General features: G+C 35.6%; 1 protein-coding gene across 1 annotated transcript in view; it reads left to right on the top strand.

Annotated features, from left to right (window-relative positions):
• The window catches only part of LOC145665876 (ABC transporter G family member 20-like), a 111,976-nt gene that overhangs the window by 79,944 nt on the left and 5,106 nt on the right, over window positions 1-26,926 (top strand). The window contains exons 12-16 of the mRNA XM_081732988.1: window positions 2,297-2,477; window positions 7,440-7,585; window positions 13,624-13,691; window positions 22,999-23,087; window positions 23,721-23,897. Of these exons, the coding sequence (XP_081589114.1) occupies window positions 2,297-2,477; window positions 7,440-7,585; window positions 13,624-13,691; window positions 22,999-23,087; window positions 23,721-23,897 (661 nt within the window). The remainder of the gene's footprint in view (window positions 1-2,296; window positions 2,478-7,439; window positions 7,586-13,623; window positions 13,692-22,998; window positions 23,088-23,720; window positions 23,898-26,926) is intronic.

The raw sequence follows: 26,926 nt of genomic DNA, 5'->3' as shown, positions 1-26,926 counted from the left end.
ATAGTGTTAAATAAAGAATAGTTTAAGAATAGTTTAAAAATTTGAAAAGCTCTATAATTTATTTCTTAATAATGCTATAAATGAAAGAAGTCAAATCAACCGGTCGGGTAAACATATCAATCTTGTGTAAAAATGAAAAACAAAATTCTTATTTAATAAATGAACATTCGTATCGTAAGACACACAAACTTTGATATTTAATGGTAAAATCTACAAAAATAAGTAGGTTTAATTATGTTTACTTGTTTCATGCTCTTTTGAATCGATGATTGTCAGTCCGACTTTCATTTGTAGTTTCTAGATGTCTTCAGATCTGAAAATAGAGAAATACAGACCTAAAGTCTGTATATAAATAGTGCAAAAAGTATTATCTGTCACAAAAGAAAATATATGGTTTTCGCTGGATAGTATATTTTGCTCCTTGAAGCAATAGAAATCATATAAGTTATTAATGTAATTAATCTTATTAAAGCTTCTAAGGCTGTTGATCATAGTAAAATAAATATATTACGTTTGCAAATGTTGTTTACACGTAACACAACTAGTGTAACAGGCTGGCAAGGTGACCAGACGTCCCGTTTTTGCCGGGACAGTCCCTTTTTTCCAACCGTTGTCCCGTTTTTTTCTGATTCTCGAACGGGACGTCTAAATGTCCCGTTTTTAAGTAAAAATGATCTAGGTGTCCCGTAATTATTATTCAAAATATAAATCGTCAATGCAAATTCTACTCTGTTCCGTAGCAACACTCGTTGCCAAGATTCAGCCGTGTCTAGAACTTCTGAATTTTCAAATAGGATTGAGTGTTCGTGGTTCAAGTGGGAATTGAGTGGGAATTCTGAGTGTTCAACTAGTTAAAAGAATTGTTGGGTAAAACTTGTAATCGGGAACCATTATTTGTTGTGTGGTACACGTAAAGTTAGAAACGGTGTGTTATCACTCTTACTTGTGTATTTGTAAATTGAGAACACTGCTGAGTCCCAAAATGCAATCTGGAAGTCAGATATCCCTCCCCCGTAGCCAATTCGTATGTGTCCCGTTTTCGCAAGTGAAAATTCTGGTTACCTTGCAGGCTGGGTAAGCAGAAAAAACTGTTATATGGTAAGTTCCACACAACAGAAACATGAAATGCATGTTTAAAGTTTATAGCAGGAATGCAGTACGTGAGCATATGGCGTAGTGCGTAACGTTTTTAGCTACTATTTACTATACCTGGTCCATGTTCGAATTATCTTCAATTATACTTTTTTCTTTTCATCGATGGAACAGCTATTTAATGTAGTGTTAGACTTTTAGACATGGTTTGATTCTGTTCGAGTTTTTCTTCTTTTTTAAAGATAATTATACAAGGCTAAGGAAACATAATTTATATCATAACTAAAGATGTTCATTAGTTTTTTCCAATAATAAATTTCCTGATTTTTGAGTTGGGACACTGTTTGTGCTGGTAGAATGAACGCGCTGTAGCATTCATAAAGTGGTGTACTCTCGTGTTAAAAAAGTGAAGCTTATAGTAAAGTAAAGCTTAGGTTTCTCCGCTTTCTATTTCATGGCGTTTGGTTCACTCTGGTTCTACACCATCCAAGTACAAGTTGGTTAAGGATATAAGTTCCCAAAACTTCGAAGTTTCATTATTGAAATAATATGATACCAAGATACAACAATGATTTGATTTTGATGTAATATGGCGAATAAACTTCTTTTATGTTTCCCAATCATCCCCACTGCATAAGATTAAAGTCTATCAAGAATTTAAAGTGAATCCCCAATGAAATATTTATACCGTATTTTACGGACTATAACACGCACCGTAATTTTAAGCTAATTTCTTTAAAAATATATACCAAAACATTTTTTTATCATTTTTATTATTAACGGGAGGTCGACAGTGTTAGCAAGTTTTTGAATCTCCGCAACTCATGGTGGTCGCATCAGTGCATTGCCGCTGCCAGTTGAATCCAATGTTGCCAAATAGAGATAGATTTCCCGCGACAACCAATATATGTTGTTAGTGGCTATTTTTAAGACTGGCGGGAATTTAAGATCAAGTACTCGACAGCTTTCTATTAATTTCGAGTATTAGGCACACCTGAATTTTGGAGGCAATTTCTCAAAGAAAAAAGTACGTGTTATAGTCCGTAAAATACGGTATATCAAAGGTGATGGTTATTCTTAACGGAAAAGCCACGGAAGTTTGAATAATTAAGATTCAACTTTTAGCATGTTTAGTGATATAAAATCAGTAGTATATAAGGTATGATTTGCATGATTTACTGCAATTTTATCGTTCACTTTGTAGGAATTGAGGTCATCCAGAGCTGAAGCAGAGAAGGAACTAAAGAAAGGTAAAGCCATTGCTCTTGTTTATATTGGACGAAACTTTTCCCAAGCAACACTAGCGGTTATGAAGAACTATGAGTTGTTGGGGAATACCTATTACTTTACAGCTATGCAAATCCGAGTCAAAATGGATGAATCAGGTACTTAATTTACTTTTATTTGAGGCGCCTAGTACAAAAATCCGCCACATCCAATTCGCTTAGTTTTGAGTACTCTCGCAAAACGTGCAGTAAAGCTCGATATACACGCGTACAAAGTCTCATATTTGAACTAGATTTTTAGTATGAAATATTAAGCTTTTAAACAAAACTCTGTTTCCATGGAATTCCTTTAGATCAAACATATAACAAGCGATATATAACTCAATTTCGGTTTAAAAAAAAAATCGCGGACTAGAGGTTTTTTGTTCGTTATACTAAGGAATTGTTCAAATAGTATTTCAAATGGTGTTTGAAATTAATCTTAAATTTATTCTAATTGCACAAAAGGAGGGGGGAAATGAAACGAAATACTTAATTTTACATCTTTATTATGCCTTTATGATAAAGGAAACGGATAATCAATGAAAATGAATCATTATGGAATAAAAATGTGCGAGGAAACGGGACAATCCCGAAGAAACCCATGGACATGATTTGTATATGGATGAACTACATGATCCACACTTGTGACTTCTGACAGTAATTGACTTTGATAAAAAATACGCAGATATTTCGCGTGAAGCAAATATCAAGAGGAAAAAATCGTTGAACATACTCTGCAATATTACTAGTTGTATTTTTTTTTTCAAATGACATTACGTCAGACTATTGCATACAGAGTTTATCCGGAAAGTAATAGAATTGAATTTTAAAATTTGACACATCGACTTTATAGTTTTCAAAGTATGCTCCTTCTGCATCACCACAACGTTTCCAGCAACTCTGCCAATCACTGAAGGCTTCCTGGAACTCTGAAGCTGGAATGCTTTTCAGCTCCCTCGTTAGTGCCTCCTGAATAGCCTGGACCGAGCCGCGTTACCGTCCTTTCATGAGCCTTTTCAGTCGGGGGGGGGGGGGAAAGAAAGACATCTGTAGGAGCGACATCTGGGCTGTACGGAGGCCTATTTTTACCCAGTTTCACGCAAAACTTCACCACGTAAGCTGCTCTAACAAACAAGTCATTGTGGAGATGACAGGTACCTCGAAAGGGGTTCACCTTAAACTAGACCTACATTCCATGAAGGTTTGGAGACGACTGGAGAATGGTGCGCTGGTAGCTAAGATCTTCCAGCACCCAACCAACGCAGCAATATCCCTCTCGTTCACCGCGTTTTGGCGGGAAAAATCAGTTCTACTACTTCCAGAACAAACCTGTATTTCAAAGCTACCTAGTAAAAAAAGCCTATAATACTTCATTTATTATTCAATATAGCAAATTAAGGATGCTCCAGAATCACAAACATCTAAATTTTGAAAGCCTCTACAACAGTAATAACGCAAATGTGACGGACAAGACAATGTATATTTAGTGTTGGATTCTATCAGTGCCGTACTAATCAGGCGGGAAACCGAGAAATTTACCGGTGAGCCATTATGGTGAAGTTTTAGTATGTTCTTCGCCTCGTATCATAAGTAGCGGAATATGTACAAAAAAAAAAAAAAAAAAAAAAAAAAAAAAAAAAAAAACCGTCATGGACTCCTCGCATACGGGAGTAAAGGAACGGAGGACGATAACATGTTATATACCAGCAATGTTGTCAGCTAATCTCAGACCAGCGTTGCCAGCCCATGATGCGAAAACAGCCTTTTACATTTTTCGTAATTCAATCCTTGAAAAGTTCCTAATTTCCCACTCTGCTTTATAGTTTTGCTAATATTCAAACATTCAACTAAATTGAAATCTCAAATTATGCCATAACTTGAAACTAAATAATAATCTATATTTTACAGCGCCGTTGTTTTCCGTATGGAAAATATACAGGGCCGGATTAAGACCATTGGGGGCCCAGGAGCGGGAAAATATAAGGGGGACCCATTTAAAACTTTTATGATGGGTTTTCTTTCAACATATTCAAAAGGGTCCATGAATTATATAGGAGTGTCTCATGTGATGATTTTTAAACTTTTATGATGAAAATGTTTTCAGTAATTTTTAATATTTTTGGTAACCCCCTTGGTCACGGCGTCCTGGAGCAGAAAAGTACCTTCCTGGTAAACCCCTGGGTTGCAGTACGGCCCCAGATTCTATGATCATAATATGGCGCTTTTCAAATGAATGGTAACTGTCACAAAGAATAGAAAATTTTTAACCTTTTCCAAAATATTTATTTTGAAAAATGCTTAGACAAATATCATGTCTAAGAACTATATGGGTTTCAATAGACGAGAAAATCATACTGCTGATTACACCAATTTGCTATTTGAAGCCACTCAGAAGATAGGAAAAGCTGGTAGAAGTTGCTATACTACTTTAAAAAAATACGTATAGTATGTGCGTTACGTTTTTGAAAATGATAGATGCTTTCCTTTGCTTGTATAACAATACAGAAATAATTTTTGGTGCAATCCTTTGCTTCTATAACAATACAGAATTTTTATTTTGCTTTTCTTTCCTTCTATAACAATACAGAAATAATTTTTGTTGTTTTCTTTTGCTTCTATGACATATCTTTTCAAAAATCCTAAGATCGTTGAAACTTAAAACTCAAGATATTCTTGTTTGTTTGGTAAGGGAAAAACGTTCAGTTTTACTTTCCTTAAAAATCAGCTCCGCGTACTAATCTGGCGGATACATTCCGTCTACTATTCGTAAAATACGTTTTATTGATCCAAAATCCCGATCACATGGTAAAACTAAATGTCTTCTTACTAGGAAATAGTATGTAATAGTTTCAAACACTTCCTTATCAGAAAGGTTCATTAAAAACCGCACAACCATGTGGTTCTAATTTTGACTAGATGGACCATCGGTGAAAAGAACTAGGTATTTTACTTCACCTGAAACTGTTTTTTTTTTTCAATAATGCAATAACAGTTATGCAAACCTCATCTGGCAGAATTCGCTTCACCTTCATAGTAACGGTTCATTTGTGCTTTAGTTGATTTCATATCATGAATACAAAAGACATTAAGCCGAAGTTGACGCATATAGGAAACCTCTTGAACAAGTCTCTTCGTCAATTGACGATTTTGCATGAGGTCAAAAGAAGGTGTCCCTGTATCATGATCCTTTTTTCACTCATTTCTTTTAGTTTTGATTAAAATTTCTTAGCCCTCCAATTTTGTATCATTTGTTCAGAGGTGGCACTACGCTTGACGTTTTCATCTAAACAAGGATCTCTTAATTGTGCGTCAAAGCTTCCACAGAGACTGCAAACGTCAACTTGTGGCCGCCCAAAAGAGAAATTAAAAGTTTCTTTGACATATTTGTAGTAAAAATTATATTATATTATATTATATTATATTATATTATATTATATTATATTATATTATATTATATTATATTATATATTATATATTATACTATTATATGTAGTAAAATTGATGTCAGGATGTTGGGTTAAAAACATATCGTACAGTTTTGAAATGTTTAACGTTGTATCTAAATATTGTTCCGGTTTGCTCCCAAAATAGGTTTACTTGAAATATATGTTTATGCATAAGAACACATATGACGTCTTCAATAGCATTCTCACTAAGTTTCTTGCCTTTTATATCAATAGGCGTTTTATTCTGAACTAATAGGTTCACTTGATTCCGCCTTGCACAGCATTGCAAGTCGATCCCATGGAATTGCTAAAAAAAAAAAAAAAAAAAAAAAAAAAACAAAGTGGAGTAACAGCACCATTGATTCTATCGTTGTTCTTAAATTACTTGTTTCTTGTGAAGTTTCACTTGCACCAGCATCAAAGTAACCTTGACCTTCGTTTTTTCACGACCAATGACGTAACTAAGGGAAACTTGTGTCCCGGGCTCTAGATTGGGGGACGCAAAATTGGGCAAATATTTATTTTCACTATAAGGCAAGGAAAGGAGTTTTAGCAAACTAAAGATTATAAAAAATCCACTGGAATTTCATACACAGCTTGATTTTCTTTGGGTCATAATCAATTTGCCAAGCTTGTATATCTATTGCCATGGAACGTACGCTTTGTGAAAACACCTTTACATCTTCTCATTTAAAAAATAATTACTGATAACACATAAATGCGCTCTAGCTTATTTGGCTTTCATACAATTTTCGCGAGCTCTAAGTTTACTATCATAAACTATTAAGGAAAACAGAGAACGCAAAACAGTAAACAACAGTAAGGAAAATGATGTGTGTATTCTTTTCGTAACGACAAAGTAAAAATATATGTACTACATCATTACACAGAGAAAAATCCGTTCTCCGGACAGCAATATATTGTACAAATATACGGTGTCCTCTTGCTTACTATAGAAATCAGTACGGAGCATACGTTATCCGTATGCTACATAGGAACTGCCATTAGATGTTACATCATGCTGTTACAGGATGTCTGACATCTAACAGTTTTTCGTATATCGCATGCATATACTTAGGTTACCTTCATCAGCTATATGTTATATACGTCTATTTGTATGTGAGATCCTGACCGCCTACATTGTTTCATACAAAAAGTACATATAGATGGAACATTTATACAGAAAGTATTATAAAACACGCGTTTTCAGTTGTACGTCTGCTGTACGTGAAGTCCAAAAACTACAGGAATTACGCATGTAACTATCTTTTAAAGTAGGCCACCTACATTTTTTTCTGAGTGTACAGAAGAGTGGGATGATCAAACAACCTGGAATGAATGTCAAATTGAAAATAGATTTATTTAAGCCTGAAAATACAACGGAAGTACACAATAATCTGCATTTTTCGAAGAAAACCTGATGTTGTACGAACATGAAACTTGCAACTATGAAACTTTAAACACCGTAGATTCTGCAAATGATACTTTTCAAAAATCGAAAATTTTGATCCCAAACACGGACCTCACCCCTTAATGAGATATTATTTTGAATTTAATTCAGCAGAAGAAACACTTTCAATATCATATCAGGACTCTTATACTTAATAAAATATATCCAATTTATTTGTTTCAGATAAGCAAACTGAACTTTATGCAAAGGGCATTCTATATAAGGCTCATCAGATATATATGAATAAAATGCTTGATTTTATTAAAATGCAACCGAATGTGCAAGATAATGTGACAGTCTTAGATGCAACTGAGTTGGAACCAATTCATGTAAGTATTACAGCTAAAGCTTTTCTTCTTTAGACAAGAAATATAAAACTGATATTTTATATTCTGATATTCTTCCTGTATATTAAGAGTCTCTATCACTGCGAAATTAAAATACCGCTAATTTTACAGTAATTATGTGATATCTTCAAATAGATAAAATATAATCGAAAAGTGGATCAAGACCTCCCTAGACGACGTTATTTTGCATGAGTTACCGTTATCACGAGTCACCTAGTAGCTTTTCGTTTGCTGTTATTTAGAAACGCGAAAATAAATGCCGATTTTCTAAATGGCTGGAAATCGAAAGCAGATAAATGAGTCGTGATAACGGTATCTCACGCAAAATAATACTGTCTAGGGAGGTCTTCTTCCACTTTTCGATTATCTTTTATTTATTTGAAGATATCACATAATTACTGTATAATTAGCGGTATTTTAATTACGAAGAATATTTTCATGCTTTTGTAAACGCCTGAGCAGGACGCAGCCGGATCCCTACTCGAGTTTCTATGTGTTGCTAAAAGACATAAAAAAAATACTGATATATGATTAAAATAAAGTGGGCACAAAGCACAGTTTATACAGGGTGGTATAAAACTATTTGAACAAAATTCAGGAGTTGATTCCTGACACCGAAACAAGCAGAAATTTCCTGTGGAAATTTGGTCAGTGAGGGATAGTTTCGGCGATATAAGGTGCCGAAACCGTGTGAAAATGAACTTCAGAGGGCTGTAATTCAAAAACAACGCAACGTAGAGAGTGCGGTTAGAACATTGACACTCGAAGTCATTCCTGCTCGATTGAAAAATGTATGTTTCAAACCTTCGCAAGATGTGTGTGAAGGATTCTCCAGAGGACGTACACAGAGAAAAATCCGTTCTCCGGACAGCGGTATACTGTACAAATATACGTTATCCTCTTGCTTACTATAGAAATCAGTACGGAGCATACGTTATTCGTATGCTACATAGGCACTGCCCTTAGATGTTACATCATGCCGTTGTAGGATGTCTGACATCTAACAGTTTTCCGTATATCACATGCATATACTTATGTTACCTTCGTCAGCTATAGGCCTATGTTATATACGTCCATTTGTATGTGAGATCCTGACCACCTACATTGTTTCATACGGAAAGTACGTATAGATGAAACACTTGTACAGAAAGTATTATAAAACATGCGTTTTCAGTTATACGACTGCTGTACATTAAGTCCAAAAACTACAGGAATTACGCATGTAACCTATCTTTTTAAGTACGCCACCTACAATTTTTTTCTCAGTGTATAAGATTAAAATAAAGTGGACACAAAGCACTATATGTATATATATATATAATGACCTTCCAAGAATATATATGATTATAATCGGAGTCCGGGTGGTTTCTTTTTGGGACTTTTGCTATCTATAAAGCATGTAAACAAAATATACCCTGAATAGTTCGTAAGTAGGAGATATCAGATTTGTGACACATGTGAGATACAACTTATAATAAATATTGAAATATAGAGAGACGAAAGTGAAATTCTTCTCATGTATTAATTAATGTACTTGCATGTAAGAAGAAACCCCAATATATATATATATATATATATATATATATATATATATATATATATATATATATATATATATATATATATATACAGACTGTCCCATAATTCGTGTGTAAACTTTAATTTCATAGTACTCAGAACTGGTAAAAGCTAGAACTGTGAAATTTGCAGGCAATTTAGGGGAAGGTCAGAAGATTTGTTTGATAGCAAAACGAGATCGCGGGCATTATTGTTTGTGGAGTTACAGGGTCAAAGGTCAAAATGCAATTTTTTCCTTATGGGATTTCAATGTTAAATAGTAGTCTCACATGCCATTTTTTTGAATATCCATCTCCGGTAGCAAAAATTGGTATATCGACATAAATTCTGAGCCGAAACAATGTGATAACGAGAAATTAGGGCAATCGTGACCCGGTGACCTTCTAACAGGTCATCTGTGACCTTTGAAGAAAAAGCTCCCTTTTCAACAGCTTATTGTACACAACTAATTCAGTTGAGGATAATGTTAAAAACACATATGCACAAAGAATCTACTGAACATCCTTTTTAGCAAAACGAAGAGGTCAGCAATATCATCAGAGGTCAAAGGTCACGTAGTTAAAACGTCATATTTGATGTGTTAACAAATAAGAAACTGTGACATTGGAATTAATACTTTGAAGTGCCATAGAACACATGCATAAAGATCCTTCCAACGACTGTGTATGGACATAGGGAAAAGGTCATCATAAGAGGTCAAAGGTCACGCAGTTAAAATTCCATGTTTGATGTGTTAGCAACTATGAAACTGTGACGTTCGAAAAATGGGCATAGGAAAAAGGTCAACAATGTCATAAAAGGTCAAAGGTCACGCAGTTAAAATTTCATATTTGAAGTGTTAACAAGTATGAAACTGCAATGTTGGAAATAAGGATTTGAGTTTCCACTAGACATATGCAGAAAGGATTTTCGAATTGGTGTGTGTGTGAGGTCAACAATATCGTAAAAGGTCGAAGGTCACGCAGGTAAAAATATCACGTTTGATGTGTTAGAAAATATGAAACGACGACGTTTGAAAAATGATATGACGTGCCATAGAATACATACAGAAAGGTCCTTCCAACGGATGTGTATGGGCACAGGGAAAACATCAAGAACGTCCTTAAAGGTCAAAGGTCACGCAGTTAAAATTTCATATTTGAAGTGTTAACAAGTATGAAACTGCAATGTTGGAAATAAGGATTTGAGTTTCCACTGGACATATGCAGAAAGGATCTTTGAATTGGTGTGTGTGTGAGGTCAACAATATCGTAAAAGGTCAAAAGTCACGCAGGTAAAATATTACGTTTGATGTGTAAGAAAATATGGAACGGCGACGTTTGAAAAATGATTTGAGCTTCCACAGGACACATGCATAAAGGTCCTTCGAATTGGTGTGTATGGGCATACAGTCTGTAGTACAGTCTGTTCTCAGGATTTTTTAATTTCTTTTTTATTTTTGGAGAACTCCTGAGTGATTTGCATTTACATGTGATATTTTCATTGGAAAATGCTACCCAAATAATATGTTTTTTTAGAATTTAGACGAAAGAAAATTCTGCACCCACTATGCCCTAGAATGTCCTGCACACAATAGTGCGCATTCTATAATGACTTCCTAAAATTAAATATTCTTGTTATTTAAAAGAAAAGATTTCCGAGAGCCCAAAAATATATTCTTAATTTTATATACCATACCAACTAAATTAGTTCTCAAACATTGCCGTCTCATACTTGCCAATATACGAACTATAAACTTCTTATTTCGTGACCTTTGACCTTTTATGACTCTTTTGACCATTAATTATGCATGTATTCCATGGCCACCTTTTTGCATGTATTCTATGGCAGGTCAAATCACTTTTCAAACGTCACACTTTCATATTTGCTAATATAAACTATCATGTTTTAACTGCGTAACCTTTGACCTTTTATTACATTGTTGACCTTTTTCCTATGCCCATACACACCAATTGGAAAGACCTTTATGCATATTTTCTATGGCAGCTCAAATCCTTATTTCCAACATCACAGTTTCATACTTGCTAATACATCAAACATGAAATTTTAACTGCGTGACCTTTGACCTTTAAGGACGTTCTTGATGTTTTCCCTGTGCCCATACACATCCGTTGGAAGGACCTTTCTGTATGTATTCTATGGCACGTCATATCATTTTTCAAACGTCGTCGTTTCATATTTTCTAACACATCAAACGTGATATTTTTACCTGCGTGACCTTTGACCTTTTACGATATTGTTGACCTCACACACACACCAATTCGAAAATCCTTTCTGCATATGTCTAGTGGAAACTCAAATCCTTATTTCCAACATTGCAGTTTCATACTTGTTAACACTTCAAATATGAAATTTTAACTGCGTGACCTTTGACCTTTTATGACATTGTTGACCTTTTTCCTATGCCCATACACACCAATTGGAAAGACCTTTATGCATATTTTTTATGGCAGCTCAAATCCTTATTTCCAACATCACAGTTTCATAGTTGCTAATACATCAAACATGAAATTTTAACTGCGTGACCTTTGACCTTTTATGACATTGTTGACTTTTTTCTATCCTCATACACACCAATTGGAAGGACTTGTGTCCTGTGCAGCATGCATGTGCCCTGTGGAAGCTCAAATCATTTTTCAAACGTCGCCGTTCCATATTTTCTAACACATCAAACGTGATATTTTTACCTGCGTGACCTTTGACCTTTTACGATATTGTTGACCTCACACACACACCAATTCGAAGATCCTTTCTGCATATGTCCAATGGAAACTCAAATCCTTATTGCCAACATCGCAGTTTCATACTTGTTAACACTTCAAATATGAAATTTTAACTGCGTGACCTTTGACCTTTTATGACATTGTTGACCTTTTTCCTATGCCCATATACACCAATTCGAAGGACCTTTATGCATGTTCCATGGTAGCTCAAATCATTTTTCGAACGTCACAGTTTCATAGTTGCTAACACATCAAACATGGAATTTTAACTGCGTGACCTTTGACCTCTTATGATGACCTTTTCCCTATGTCCATACACAGTCGTTGGAAGGATCTTTATGCATGTGTTCTATGGCACTTCAAAGTATTAATTCCAATGTCACAGTTTCTTATTTGTTAACACATCAAATATGACGTTTTAACTACGTGACCTTTGACCTCTGATGATATTGCTGACCTCTTCGTTTTGCTAAAAAGGATGTTCAGTAGATTCTTTGTGCATATGTGTTTTTAACATTATCCTCAACTGAATTAGTTGTGTACAATAAGCTGTTGAAAAGGGAGCTTTTTCTTCAAAGGTCACAGATGACCTGTTAGAAGGTCACCGGGTCACGATTGCCCAAATTTCTCGTTATCACATTGTTTCGGCTCAGAATTTATGTCGATATACCAATTTTTGCTACCGGAGATGGATATTCATAAAAATGACATGTGAGACTACTATTTAACATTGAAATCCCATAAGGAAAAAATCGCATTTTGACCTTTGACCCTGTAACTTCGCAAACAATAATGCCCGCGAGCTCGTTTTACTATGAAACAAATCTTCTGACCTTCCTCTAAATTGCCTGCAAATTTCACAGTTCTAGCTTTTACCAGTTCTGAGTACTATGAAATTAAAGTTTACACATGAATTATGGGACAGTCTGTATATATATATATATATATATATATATATACGAAATTTCAATGTATATCGATCTTGTTTACGTTTCCTTTCTTTTTTTCCTAATTATTTTGACCAGTGCAGTATTAGTTCTTATACTACAAAATGCACAAATTAAAAAAAAAGAATGTGGAGCAATAGAAGGGACCTGTCACAAACGGAAGAATCCTAAATGAACTCACAGACGGAAGTAAATGATGGCACGAACTCGGATTGAACGCGACCTCACGAGCAAGAAATAAACAAATTAACAACAAGCCATTGCTAGATTTTGTTTTGTTCAGTCTGAGTCCGGTGTATATGAACAAGGCTTTTGTGTTTTCCTAAAGGTATTATATTCAAATCCAAAATGTCGTTTCTTTGTTTAAGTAAAATAATCACCAACGTCAGCATCAGTCATGCTTGCTTGATTAATATAGTTATACTGTACGAAAAATTTCAGCTAAATAAATAAAAAATATAAAAAACTTTCCTTAACTTGCACAGCATAAGACAGGCGGATGTCAGATTTACTCCTGAAATTTTAAAATGTAATTGAACTATTTTTGATTGACAGTACTAATCTTCATCTATATATGTAATACAGTGAAACTAATGAACTATATTGAAAACGCTCTTCAAAGTCTAAGCTTAAAACTCATACATCTATTAAAATAGTAATAATTTCTATTGTAGTTTCCACATTATAATGCTTATTTTTTAATTGTCTGTAAAGGAAAGAAATATTATATTTTCAAGTATGGTACTTTAAACTATAAAATTCTCTTTTTTAGTTTACCAAACCGATATATGGAGGTGATATGACATTTACCGATTTTGTAGCACCTGGAGTCATGATTAAGTAAGTCATTATCACCAATATTAAATATTTTATTTTCAGCAGTATGATACGACAATTAGTAGATATTAGTACATAGTGTGAAGAGAATGTATTATACACATTTCAATATCAGACGTAGCACACTAAGTAGTAGAGAAACGAACATAATTATAATTATAACGAACAAATCCTGTCACCTCTTTCAGAGATCTTGGTGTTATCATTGACAGTAAGCTTACTTTTGCGGATCATATAAGCACAATATCTTGTACTGCTATGAGAAAACTGGGAATCCTTTATCGCTTCACTGACATAAAAGATCCTCATTCCTTAAGCTTGTTCTATAAGTCATATGTTGCTCCCACTATTGAGTATTGTTCTCCAGTCTGGTCTATGGAATGCCTTACTCATCTGAAAAAAGTAAATACTGTAATAAATTTCATTTTAGCCATTGTGTCCTACCGAGTACCTCACCCCCGAACACTTCCAAAAAATGACGTTTTAACATTTCTCAATATCAAATCTTCCCTAGTGAGAAACAAAATTTCTGACCTAATATTTTTGCATAAAATTGTAAGTGGCCATATATTATGTGAACAGTTATTAAGTCAGATCAATTTTCGCGCACCCGCTAGAACAACATGGTCTAGTGATCTCTTTTACACTCGAGCTGCGAGAGTTAATATTGTCCAAAGGTTCCTTCTAAATCGAATTGTTAGCACGTATAATCAGTTACCAGAAACTGTAGATGTTTTTTCAAATGAGCATACTTTCAGATCATCTATAAATAAACTATCTTTGTAATGTTGCCATTGTACTCTACCATCTTGATTTCAAATTGTTATTCTATTGTTATGTTACATAATTGTTAAAATGTTTCAGTGTAAAATGGCCTAGTGCTGTCTGAGATCTATTATAAATAAATAAATAAGTTTAGATTCATGGCAAACGAAAAATATATGCAATTTAGCTGGATATAGCGTAAATGAAAATCTACCTGGATGTGATTGCTTATTATTGAGATAAATGCTAAATACAGTTACAAATACGTAGTGCTATGTAATGCATCAGCTAGCTAACGATTGAACATCGTCAAACGTCGTATTTTATTTATGCACTAAAAATACAAGAATTAATATAAATTTTAATATTCATAAATAAATATATTGTAGACTAATACTGCAGGTTGATGAGCAATACTTATATTATTAATTGATTTATCTTGAAATTAAGATCAGATTCTTGTCCTAAGTTTTGGTAATACTTCAGTAGATACAAAGTTGGCGTGGGTCAATGAAAACTTGACCCACCACCTACCGTGACCCACTCTGACTCACGATCCACAATGACCCACAACCCACCATGACCAACTCTGAGCCATGACCCACCACCCACCGTGACCCCTCTGGCCCACGACCCACCATGACCCACCACCCACAGTGACCCACTCTGACCCATCGTGACCCACTGTGACCCACCATAACCCACTACCCACCATGAACCACTCTCATCCACTGTGACCTACTCTGACTCACCAAAATCCATCGTCATCAACTCTGACACATGATCCACGACCTCTTCTCTACTGACTAAAATGTTTACACTTGTAATAAAACAAGACTGTGAAATTGTCACTAATCCGAGTTTGAATTTCTACGGTCAATCGCTCAAGCACCACTCTGTTACAATAACGGTGGATCTGACCTTTACGATATAAAATTGTAAAGTGTTTGTCAGTGAGGAAATTGAAGCACTTCGAGGTGGGGGGAAATTAATGTGTGTCTAAAATATACTTGTACTAAGAGAGTATTCTTGAAAGTCTTAATTTCTCAACGCATTCCAAAAGAAACTTCTATTCGCAGGAAAATACTCCTGTACAATATGGAAAAGGTTATGATTTCTCAGTTCACAGTATTTTTCTCGAAAAGACTTGAAAAATAAGTTTTTCATAGCATATAAAGGCACTCGAGTACTCTTTGTGAGAGCATCTCCGCAAAGTATGCTCATAATTGTAATTTGTGTAATCACTAAAACACCACGTTAAATTTAAGTTACTAATATGAATAATTGCAGTTATTATTAATATTTATTCGAAGTTGTTTACCTTTTAGTTTTTCGTGGTAAATCATCCGCAGCGGAATGATGTCCATCCTTCAGCCAAGAAATAACTCGCTCGTTTACTTTGAGCTTGTCTACCGGTGGGCCATTAACATTGATGAACAACAAGTTAGACAATGTTTGAGGACAGTCTATTTCTAATATCAACCATCTGTAAATTCATAAGAGGAAATCCCCGTTCGCACTCTGTCGTGGAAATTGATAATATTTTTACCCGACGTAGAAATTTCTGCATCTCTTCATCGACAACCTGCTAGTTAGACTTACGTCTGATAACGATTTTTCTCGGTCAGTTTTGAAATACTCACAAGGGAACCTTCCGAAAATGATAGTTGCAGTGAAAGATATGGCCTATGCCAATTGAAAGAGCTGTAACAGAGATGAACATTCCCAAAAAATTAGCTGCCCATAACAATAGGTTCAAGAAATATAAGGGGTGGAAGTTCGGGAAACAGTAAGGTTGGACAAGGGGGAAAAGTGCAAATTCCGCAAAAAAGGGGGGCACGGCAAAATACAATGCTGACAAGTGATGTATAGAAAGAGACTTGCCACAATAGGGAACAAATGGAGGTCACCAGTGGGGTTAACAGTGTTGCCAACTGCAATAAAAAGTACATGTTTTGGAAAGAGCACTATATGAAGTGAATGCAATATTCAGTGTCATGTAGAACATAAGATATGGCGTGTATAATCAGTGGTACAATCTAACAAAAGAAAATAGAAAAACAGAAGTACGAAAAATACGAAAAAGACGAAGTTGGCCATAATGCGTCGCATTTGATCACGAGCTGTGCATATTAGAATGAACAAAACAAGCAGCACCGACTATGCAGGAAACCGACGTACCTAGAGTCGAAAATAAAAACGAGTTCCAAAGTTGGCAGCACTGACCATGAACATCCAGACAATTCTAATATAGTTAGGCCACTCGCTTCACAAAAAGAAAATTCCGGCAACAGGCATCACTCGGAATGCATCAATGCTAGAGTGATTGAGGCAATGCCAAGTCGGGGAACATGAAATGGTTTGGTTGAGCCAACAACCTATAATAGAAGTAAACATTATGTCATGGTTGGGTCGTATGTGGGAATATACAGGGTGTCCCACCAAACTTTGTGACCTGAAAGGTTTGAGAAACGAACAAAAATATGACGGATCCAGTTGTGCAGGAATGTACCAATGTCAGGGGGTGATAAAAGTCTGTGAGAAGCAAGTGCCCCCAGGATCCCCATCATAGGGCCCCAGGAGCCAACTTCAAACTTTCAAATAGCAACAGGGACCGAGTGGTACCTCTCTCGATAGATCATGCAATGTGCAACAACACATATAGGAAACATTTGCTATATGAAGCATGTTTTTCAAAATGGCCGCCACAAATATATGTTGTGTCTTAACATGGCATCGAACATTGTGATCTCAAATTGCTGCGAAGTGAAAAGAAATGTTGCAAATCCAATTGCACAGGAATGTACTCATGTTGAGGGCCAAGAAAACTTTGTAAGAAGCAAGTCCCCAGGGTCCCCATCATAAGGCTCGAGGGGTCAACCGCAACATTTCAAATGAGAACAGGGGGCGGATGATATTTCTCTGGATAGAAACAACACCGTCTATAAGAAACATTTGCCATATGAAGCACGGGTTTCAAAATGGCCGCCAAAAATGTACGTTCTTCTTGTCACCGAGCAGATATTTTGGCGGCCATTTTGAAATCCCATATAGTAAATATTTCTGATATGCGTTGTTGCATATTCCATGATTTATCGAAAGAAATATAACTCGACCGATGGTGCTATTTGAAATTTTGAAGTTGACCCCTGGGACTCTATGATGGGGGATTTGGGGGCACTTGCGTCTCACAGAATTTTCTCGCCCCCTGACATGGGTACATTCCTGCACAACTGGATGTGTCACATTTTTTCGCTTTGAAACTATTTCAGTCGCAGAGTTAGGTGGGACACTCTGGATATATCATATAGGCGGTGATAGTACTGCAGACAGCAACACACAGCAGATCAAGCCTTTGATTATGTTTTTTTTTCTACAGATGTGGATATGTGATAGAAAGACCACCAAAGGTTCCGACACCTCTAGAGTACTGTTTCGAGACATTCACAGGCGATCATCGTACCATGTATGACGGATTGGCAGTATTCCACTGTGCTCACTGCAAATGTATCTTCTGTTTGGACCATTGTCTCATCGAACAATTGCACGTACAATGTGAACGAGCATGTACAAATTATGCGAAGGCTAATGCCTCTTGCCGGAATTTTCTTTTTGTGAAGCGAGTGTCCTAACTATATTAGAATTGTCTGGATTTTCATGGTCAGTCCTGCCAACTTTGGAACTCGTTTTTCTTTTCGACTCTAGGTACGTCGGTTTCCTGCATAGTTGGTGCTTTCTTGTTTCGTTCATTCTAATATGCATAGCTCGTGATCAAATGTGGCGCCAACTTCGTCTTTTCCGTATTTCTCGTACTTTGTTTTTTTCTATTCTCTTTTGTTAGATTGTACCACTGATTATACACGCCATATCTTATGTTCTACATGACACTGAATATTGCACTCACTTCATATAGTGCTCTTTGCAAAACATGTATTTTTTATTGCAGTTGGCAACACTGTTAACCCCACTGGTGGCCTCCATTTGTTCCCTATTGTGGCAAGTCTCTTTCTATACATCACTTGTCAGCATTGTATTTTGCCGTGCCTCCCTTTTTTGCGGAATTTGCACTTTCTCCCCCTTGTCCAACCTTGCTGTTTCCCGAACTTCCACCCCTTATGTTTCTTGAACCTATTGCTATGGGCAGCTAATTTTTTGGGAATGCTCATCTCTGTTACAGCTCTTTTAATTGGCATAGGCCATATCTTTCACTGCAACTATCATTTTCGGAAGGTTTCCTTGTCAGCAAGAAGTATCACCCCTCTATCACCATACAACATCTTTTCCATATCTACCAAGTCAGTTGGCAATGTCGACTCATGGAGAACAGAAACTTCATCTACCACGCCTTCGATAGAAAATCTTGTGCATAAATTATCAATTAAAGCCTGATAAATTGATGATTTCTTATTTGTTTATAAATTTATTTTTTGTAATTACACATGAAAGTTTGATGTCATTACCAAGCTCCCTCCCCCCTAGAAGGCAAAAGGGAACGAGGTTTTAGGGAAGTGTTCAGAGGTGTCTGGGAATTTCCCCCCTTCTTCCCCTTCAATTACCACACTGCTGTTTGTCATGGGCCAAATAACGATGAATTTCAATTAAATTATCGTAGTATAATTATTTCCTTGTTGAATTATTGTTACTTTTCAGTGGAAAAAGGGATGAAATTTGAAAGTCCCAAATCAAGGTAAGTAGACCAAAGTAAAGGAAAAAGTGTAAAATTTTCCATATAATTATGCATACAATTATACTGTAAGCTTAAAATTTCCGTGTAATTAAGCTTACAGTACAAATTTTATGTCTCTTTTTCTCACAACTTTATCAGTTGATTGCTGTGTGCTGTAAGCGCTCCGTATAATAAACATAAGCTTCAGCAATTATTATAGTAGAATAAAGCGAAGCACTGTATTTTTTTTTCTGATTTTTTCTTAATTAATAGCGATCATTTTCGATGATTTTTACAAACCAACTCACTACCAATTTTCCATATATAGAAAGTCCCCCCCCCATAAAGGAGAATTTAAAAAAATGCTAGTACACATTCTATTTATTTTCAATAAAGAGTTAATACACTGAATTTCAGCTCCGTAAGTTTAACGGCTTGCGAGATACTCAATTTTTTTTCGCAACAATTCGGACCCTCACTACCCCATTAGACTATGTATTATATTGAAAGAAATATAACATCCCAGTTTAGATTAAGGCCTAACTATATACCAAAAGTCATTTCATTTGACTTTGCAATTTGACCGTGATGATCAGACACACATAGTTACATTCAATTTTCTCTAAAAACTAACAGGTCTCGAAAGCCAAGTAGAATAAAGTACATTTTTTAAAAGTATATCTAACCAAGTCATATTGCTATTATTACAATTACCAATATTAATATCCAAAAGTGCCTGAAGTTCTTTTTTTACTTGGTTAGATATACTCACCTCAGGTAAGTAGACAGAAACAAATGGAAAAGGAAGGGAAATGAAGGTGTTGAAACTAAAACGCAGACAAATTTACCAGTCTTCAGAAGATACTGTCTACAATGCAGTGAGCAGAGTGTGTCGGTAAGTCAGAGTTGGTGGGTCGCAGTGGGTCATGGTGGGTGGTGGGTCGCAGTGGGTCATGGTGGGTTGTGGGTTACGATGGGTGGTGGGTCGCAGTGGGTCATAGTGGGTAGTGGGTCGCAGTGGGTCACGGTGGGTGGTGGGTGATATGCTGTTGACCCACGATCCATGACCCACTCAGAAAAATGACCCACTGACCCACTCCATCTCTGCGGTAGAAGTCTAAATTAGAATTGTGAAATGATATGGAGAGAAAATGTAGATTGTAGTATTGTGTATTATGTATTTAATCCACAATATAGGTAATTTTCTAGTCCTTGAATATGAACAGTCTCAGCATTTTAAGTTATTCAAAGAAAAACAATCTAGTGTTCATAACCTTCTAATTCAGCGTAAATCTCGCTGTTTATATAGTTATACACTAGGTTTTCAATTATCCTCCTTCCGTGGCCTATGCAACATGTATTCACCTCTATTTAAATGTTCAACATTCGAGGTGTGACGTTTCCGATATCCTGATAAAATGTGAAGTGTACAAGTTCTACTAGTGTACATACGATATATAAGTTTAAAATACTATTCGAAAATAATTATCTTATGTATCATAAAATTCTATTCTTAACGCCTTTATAGTTAAGCATTTTAGGCTAAAATTTACCGTTATTCATATCAATTTGTGTTGAAGAAATAACTGATGAAATTGGTAAAATAGGTAGATATTGCAATAGCGATGAAAAATACGCTCAGAGTACGTGTCTACAACTAACATTCCACAAAGTGAAATTAAATCTTTAGTAAAACAGTTTGAAAATTGATTATAAATGCTAATGAATAATAAGGAAATTGGTGGCATGATAAGAATTAAAGGAAATTTAAGAATCAGGAGATAACCTTCGAGCACTATACTGCTAACGATATGCTCGCATGAGTTGGGATACTTCGCACCAGAAATGATTGTTCCAGGTTGAGAAACTGATTTTAGAAAAATCGATTTTATGTCAGTTGCATACTGAGTGCTGTAATTATGAAGCGAGAGACTCGACCTGTAATAAATAAATAAATAAATATCAAGTAGAATGAACTTACCTCTGTTTATTCAAAGTACAAACCTTCTTTGTTCACACACAGCTTCGCGGGATGCAAGAAGTTATGAGATGTCTTTTCGAAGTCCTGGACTGTAATGATGTTCAACATTCTTCTCACTGATTTCTGGTTTCTGAAAATACCGTGAGAAACGAAATATTCAGTGGAATACAGTAATTAAATGTATTTTTCAATGTGTAATGGGGAAACAAAGATGTAACGTACCGTTATTTCGTTTTTCTAAAATTTCGGGTACTTCAATCTCTGCTTATAACATAAGAAATAGAATCCACTTAAATAATTCACATTTCAAACTTTATTTTAAATAATATGTAAGGGTGGGTTGAAAAGTTCTCAGCCTGACAATGAAAGACTGAGAATTTCAGTTCAAAAATGATTTTATTTTTCGACATAATCTCTCTCAACTTCAATACACTTCGTCCAGCGTTTCTCCAACATCAGTACACAAGTGAGAGTGTGGAAGGTTGTGAAAATAGTCATCCACGACCCTCTCAACTTCTTCATTCGATGTGAAGCGCTTCCCAGAAAGACATTTCTTCAAGTTTGGGAACAGATAAGTCCGATGGTGCCAAATCAGGAGAATATGGGAGATGGCCGGGCAAATCGTACCCCAAATCCCGCAGTTTTTCCATTGCCAACGCACCCGTGTGCACAGGTGCGTTGTCCTGGTGAAAGATGATTTTCTTCTTCTTCAAACCAGGCCTCTTCTTGCGAATTTTGGCATCCAGCGAAAACCTTCGGAAAACACATATAACTATTTCTGTGGAAACGGATTCGGCTTCCGGAGAACAACGAAACACTATTCTGGTCAGAAATTGAACAAATTTTGGAACCGGTTTTAAGGAAAACCGAAACCGGATTCGGCGAAAACCGAACCGGTTTTGGAGAAAACCGAACCGGTTTTGGAGAAAACCGAAACCAGTTTTGGAGAAAAGCGAACCGATTTTTGGAGAAAACCGAAACAGTTTTTTGTAAATTTTCAAAAACCGGTTTCGGTTTTTCTGCCGACCACTAGGTGAAACCATCAATACAGATCGTTATGGTACTGAATATTATGAGATGCACCGCAAACTTGTCTAGGACAATGCAGCAACAGACATAATATTTTCATGTTGGACGATACAGCTTACCATGTCGCTCCAAGGATTCGGGTAGGTCTGCATGTGTTGCAGTATGAAGCCCTTCCTCATATCCCTTGTTTTCCAATATCTATCCTACTCACTACTACCTCCACGATCTCAATTACTTCTTGAGAGAAGAGACATTCCTTGATAATGGTGCGGTGCAATATACGATTGAGTAACGCTTCGCGTTACTTCCATGCTTTCTTTTCCCACGAAATCGATTCCCGGCGGGAGCTCATGTGGTTCGGATTCCACGTTAATCAGTAGGTCCACGTCTCATATAGCCTCGCCGCTGAACGGGACGCTAAACTAAAATCAACTCAACAACTCTTTTCCCACGAAAAAAATAAACAATACTTGACTGAGCAACGGCAAACGTGTGTGGTTTCAGACGCCGACTATTTTGATTAACTAGTTATTGGTATTGTAGTTCTGATTTTGGTTGAGTTTCATTAGCACCAACCTAATGTATTTAGCCATACCACGCTGGTGACCACCCGAGCTAGAAATTTCTGCACGTGCAAGGCCACGTGCAAGATTCACCATTATGAAAAACATCCGTGTCAAAAATATCGTCGCAAAAAAAGTCTCATTTCTTAATTTCACACTATGTGATGTTCATTTCCATACAATAGCTTCTTTATATTGCCAATGGTAGTCTATTACACATTTTATACGAAAAGTAAGTGATGTGAGTAACCCTAAATTAATCAAAGTAAAGTATATATTTAGTTAATAATGTTTGTTTATTTACAGTATTGTATATTTCCTGGCAGTTGGACTCACAACTATGGCATTTGTTGTTGAACAAAACCAAGGCCTCCTTAATCGTTTGTATGTAGCAAGTGAGTATTATCACTGAAATATCTCTCAGTAGTCAGTCCTGGAAAAATTCATTGAAAACTTGGATGCTTTCAGCGTAGAGATCATAGCCAAATAAAATAATAATAATAATAATAATAATAATAATAATAATAATAATAATAATAATAATAATAATAATAATAATAATAATAATAATAATAATAATAGAATTACTGTATATTATCTTGCACTGTATCTAAAGGTGTTGTTGAGAAATAGCATTGTCCAATTAAATATACCTGACACTAGTTTAGCTGTAATACAATAGAAATGAAAATGAAATGAAATCTAGTTTTACGTCTCACAGAAATACCGTGTGGGTTAAAGAAGACGGTTAAAGTTATCCACGACAGTATCCTTTAGTTAAACAAGCAACAAAAATGAAATTTTGAGGTTTACGTCCCACGTTTATGCCGGCAAGGCTAAAAGAGACGGTGATGATGAAAAATGAATGAATTGGTTTAATGAAATAATTGGGAGGAAACGGGAAAACCCCGAGGAAATTCTCACGCACGGTGTTTGCCCACCACAGTATATTAATATTATTTAGAGCTTAACCAAATTTGTACGCTTAGAAATAGTTTAAATTTATACTCGTTATTTCTTAAAAACAGATGTTTCGATGGTGGAGATATTGATTGCACACGTAATAGTCTTTATGTTTCTTGTGTTGATACAAATTGCGATCAGTTTGGCCACATTTTTTCTTGGTTGTGGAACTGCACGGAAAGGTGATCTACTTCTGGTTATATTTATTATGGTTATTTCTGGATTTTGTGGTATTTCATTTGGTAAGTGTTACCTATTTACATATTTTGCCTATTTAAAGGGTTATCCTTTTCTGATTTTTCTTTTCTTGTAGAAAATAGGCAATTTGGAGTTTTGCAACGTCGTTCGTATTCAGGCCCGGCTTTACCACATGTGCAACACGTGCATTTGCACGGGGTGGTAAGTTTTGAGAGGCTGCAAAATCTTGAGTTGAATTGAATTTGAGTTTAACGTCCCTCTCAGCAGCGAGACTATAAGAGATGGGACCTACTGATTAACGTGGAATCCGAACCATATGAGCTTCCGCCGGGAGTCAAACCCAGGCTCCCACGCCAAAGGCACCTACGCTAACCTCTTAGCCACGAAGGAGCACAGGCGGCAAAATCTGTCACAATTATGTTATTTAAAATAAATATTTATTGTTGGAAACATACTTCATGATGATGGTAGTTACATTTACTAAGCTGACCTTCTATTTGAATACTACATTCATAAATCATATTTAGGGCGAATTAGTTTAGGGTCATATGGACAGTGCTAAAGCCAATGGTCAAACAAATCCCAAAATTAATTGCTTGATTGTTGTCAAATACAAGAGCTCAATTTTCCAACAGTAGCGAACACCTGTCCCATTTAGTTTGTTATCACAGTTTTGATATGAGAACTAGTCTTGTTTTTGCCACAAACAAGTTCCTTACCATTGAAGGTGGAAATATATATATATTTTTTTAAAATAACAGAAGAACGAAAATCAAGAAATCAAGATAAAAGAGCTAGTTGCACTTTACTTGCAAACTGATTGAAGCTCGATATTGAATTCTATAAAAAGGATTACCAGCTTTCCTCTGCAGGTGTGTTGGTTTTATCTTTCACTAACATAACAGATTGTTATTTAAAGAAAAACAGACACAATGAGATTGTATTTATAGTGTTTAGGCCTTTCTGAGTGCGAGTGCAATTTCCCTTCTCTTCGTTATTCATGATGGGGTAACATACTTAAAATCGTATTTTTTAAAGATTTATTCTTTTTGAAGCAGGGGGCAGGAAATGATGGTTACACAGGGCGGCAAATTGCCTAGGGCCGGCCCTGAACTTGAAAAGAAGTCAAATGAGTTTCGTTTCTCGTTATAAAACTATCTATCATTATCTATTTATCATTTCTTCACTATCGCGATCGGTGTTCAAACCGGTAATCCTAAATTTGCACTACTTCTAGTTTGAATAGAGAGATAAAAATCAATATAAAACTTATTCTTGGGTCGTTGAACACGTATCTGTGGTGGACCCACGGGAAGGGCTGAGGAGATGACCATCCTCCAAAAGTTACGTTTTTTCCTTGGAGTTTTAGTTGGTTAAAGACCAGAAATGTGGCCTTTTTTGGGGGGTCGATTCAGTCTGTGACAAAACATGCAGAGCCCCGTGACCTACAATCCTAACTATATATAAAACTACATGAACTGATTTAAATAAATAAAGGGGTAGTTTTGGTTGAGGTGTAAAGTTGAAATTCGGCATGATTTTCGAGACTAACCAACAGGAAAATTTCTAAAAGTGAATATTTTTAAGTTTTAGGGGGTCTAAGGGGGGATGAAAAAATATTCATGTTATGGCGGCTTTTCTGACCTAATATAATCTCATATTATAGGTACTTGGGATTGGAATAACAACGGGATTGAAATTCGGTTTTCTTGTACGTTTTCGCAAAGATTGCCTAAATAAATCACCAATAATAAAAATTTCCAACTTTAGAGTGGTTTTATGGGCAATTGAAAACTCTTCCCCATGTTATTTTTATGAGACATCTTCTACGCCCGAAAATTATTGGTGTCCAACCCAACGACCTAATTGGTGTAAAATCGCATAACCGGTTATTACGTATAATCCAACTTGGAGTAAAATATGGCCCAACAAAGTGTAAATTCCACTAACCCGGCTATACGTTTGACCAAACGTGTAGTTAAAAGTGAACAAGCGTGAGCTAAGAAATGACCTCATTGTGGAGTCGCTTAGGGAAGGGAGGGAGTGCAAATAACCCAACAATGAGGTAAATTTGACCATGGTGGGGTTAAAACGTAGAAATAATGGGTTTAAAAAGTGAAGGTCACATTAACCGTTACGGAATTTAACAAAACACATAGTTAATGTTAAACCGTCAGTTGGTTACAAGGTGACCCAACCCCACTTTATCGTGTTACTGGGATTTTTATTCATCACCAACGTTTCTTTTTCCTTTTTTCTTTTTTTTTTTTTTTTTTTTTTTTTTTACAATGCTAGCATGCTGAAGGCATGCCAGCCCCTTGCAAGGGCTATGCCCTTTTCTCGGGAAGAGGAGAAATAGTAATATGGGAAGGAGGCAGCAGGGATGGTCTTGTAATGTATCTTTCTAAATTACACTTTATCTTTCTAAATTACATATTTTGCTCTACCGACATTTTAATTTAAAAGCTCTACCGACTTTGCTAGTTACATATTTTTAAGAACATTAGCATTTCAAGATTAACATATTTAAATTTATTCAGATTTTTATTTAATTTAAATAATAATTAATTCATTCTCCACTCTACGGCCCACCCCCTTCACAGTCTAAGTGATTTAATAATTTATTTAAACTTTATTGATCATAAATTATATAGCATTGAAGTATATACACCTAGCCTGACAAATGAGATGGATAATGTTCATGTTTATAAGCACCCGTGAATAAATCATTTCCGATGTAATAATGTCTGAGACATTATTTTTCAATAAAATTGATATTTTTGTTCCTATATTCACCTAGTAATATAATATCAAGAATTTTACTATTTCCTTCATCTGCCAGGATGACATTTAAAAAATGTTGCCAAGAACTCACATATCTCACAAGTAGAAATAGTCTTTTTTTTAAACGAAGTTTTTCCCATCATTTTTTTTTTTTTGCCTGGGTCGGTTTGGACTATTTGGAAGATTTCAACTTCAATCAATATAATAAAGCATTCTACCTTTCTTTTCTCATTAGAACACAAAAAAATCATTTAATAACCAGATTCTGAAGAAATAACACAAGAGAAGT

This window comes from Thermobia domestica, chromosome 12 (genome assembly GCF_964235325.1).
Source record: "Thermobia domestica chromosome 12, izTheDome1.hap1.1, whole genome shotgun sequence".
Classification (NCBI taxonomy): Eukaryota; Metazoa; Arthropoda; class Insecta; order Zygentoma; family Lepismatidae; genus Thermobia; species Thermobia domestica.
Note: the sequence above shows the minus strand (reverse complement) of the source record. Positions and strands in the feature narration are given on the sequence as shown.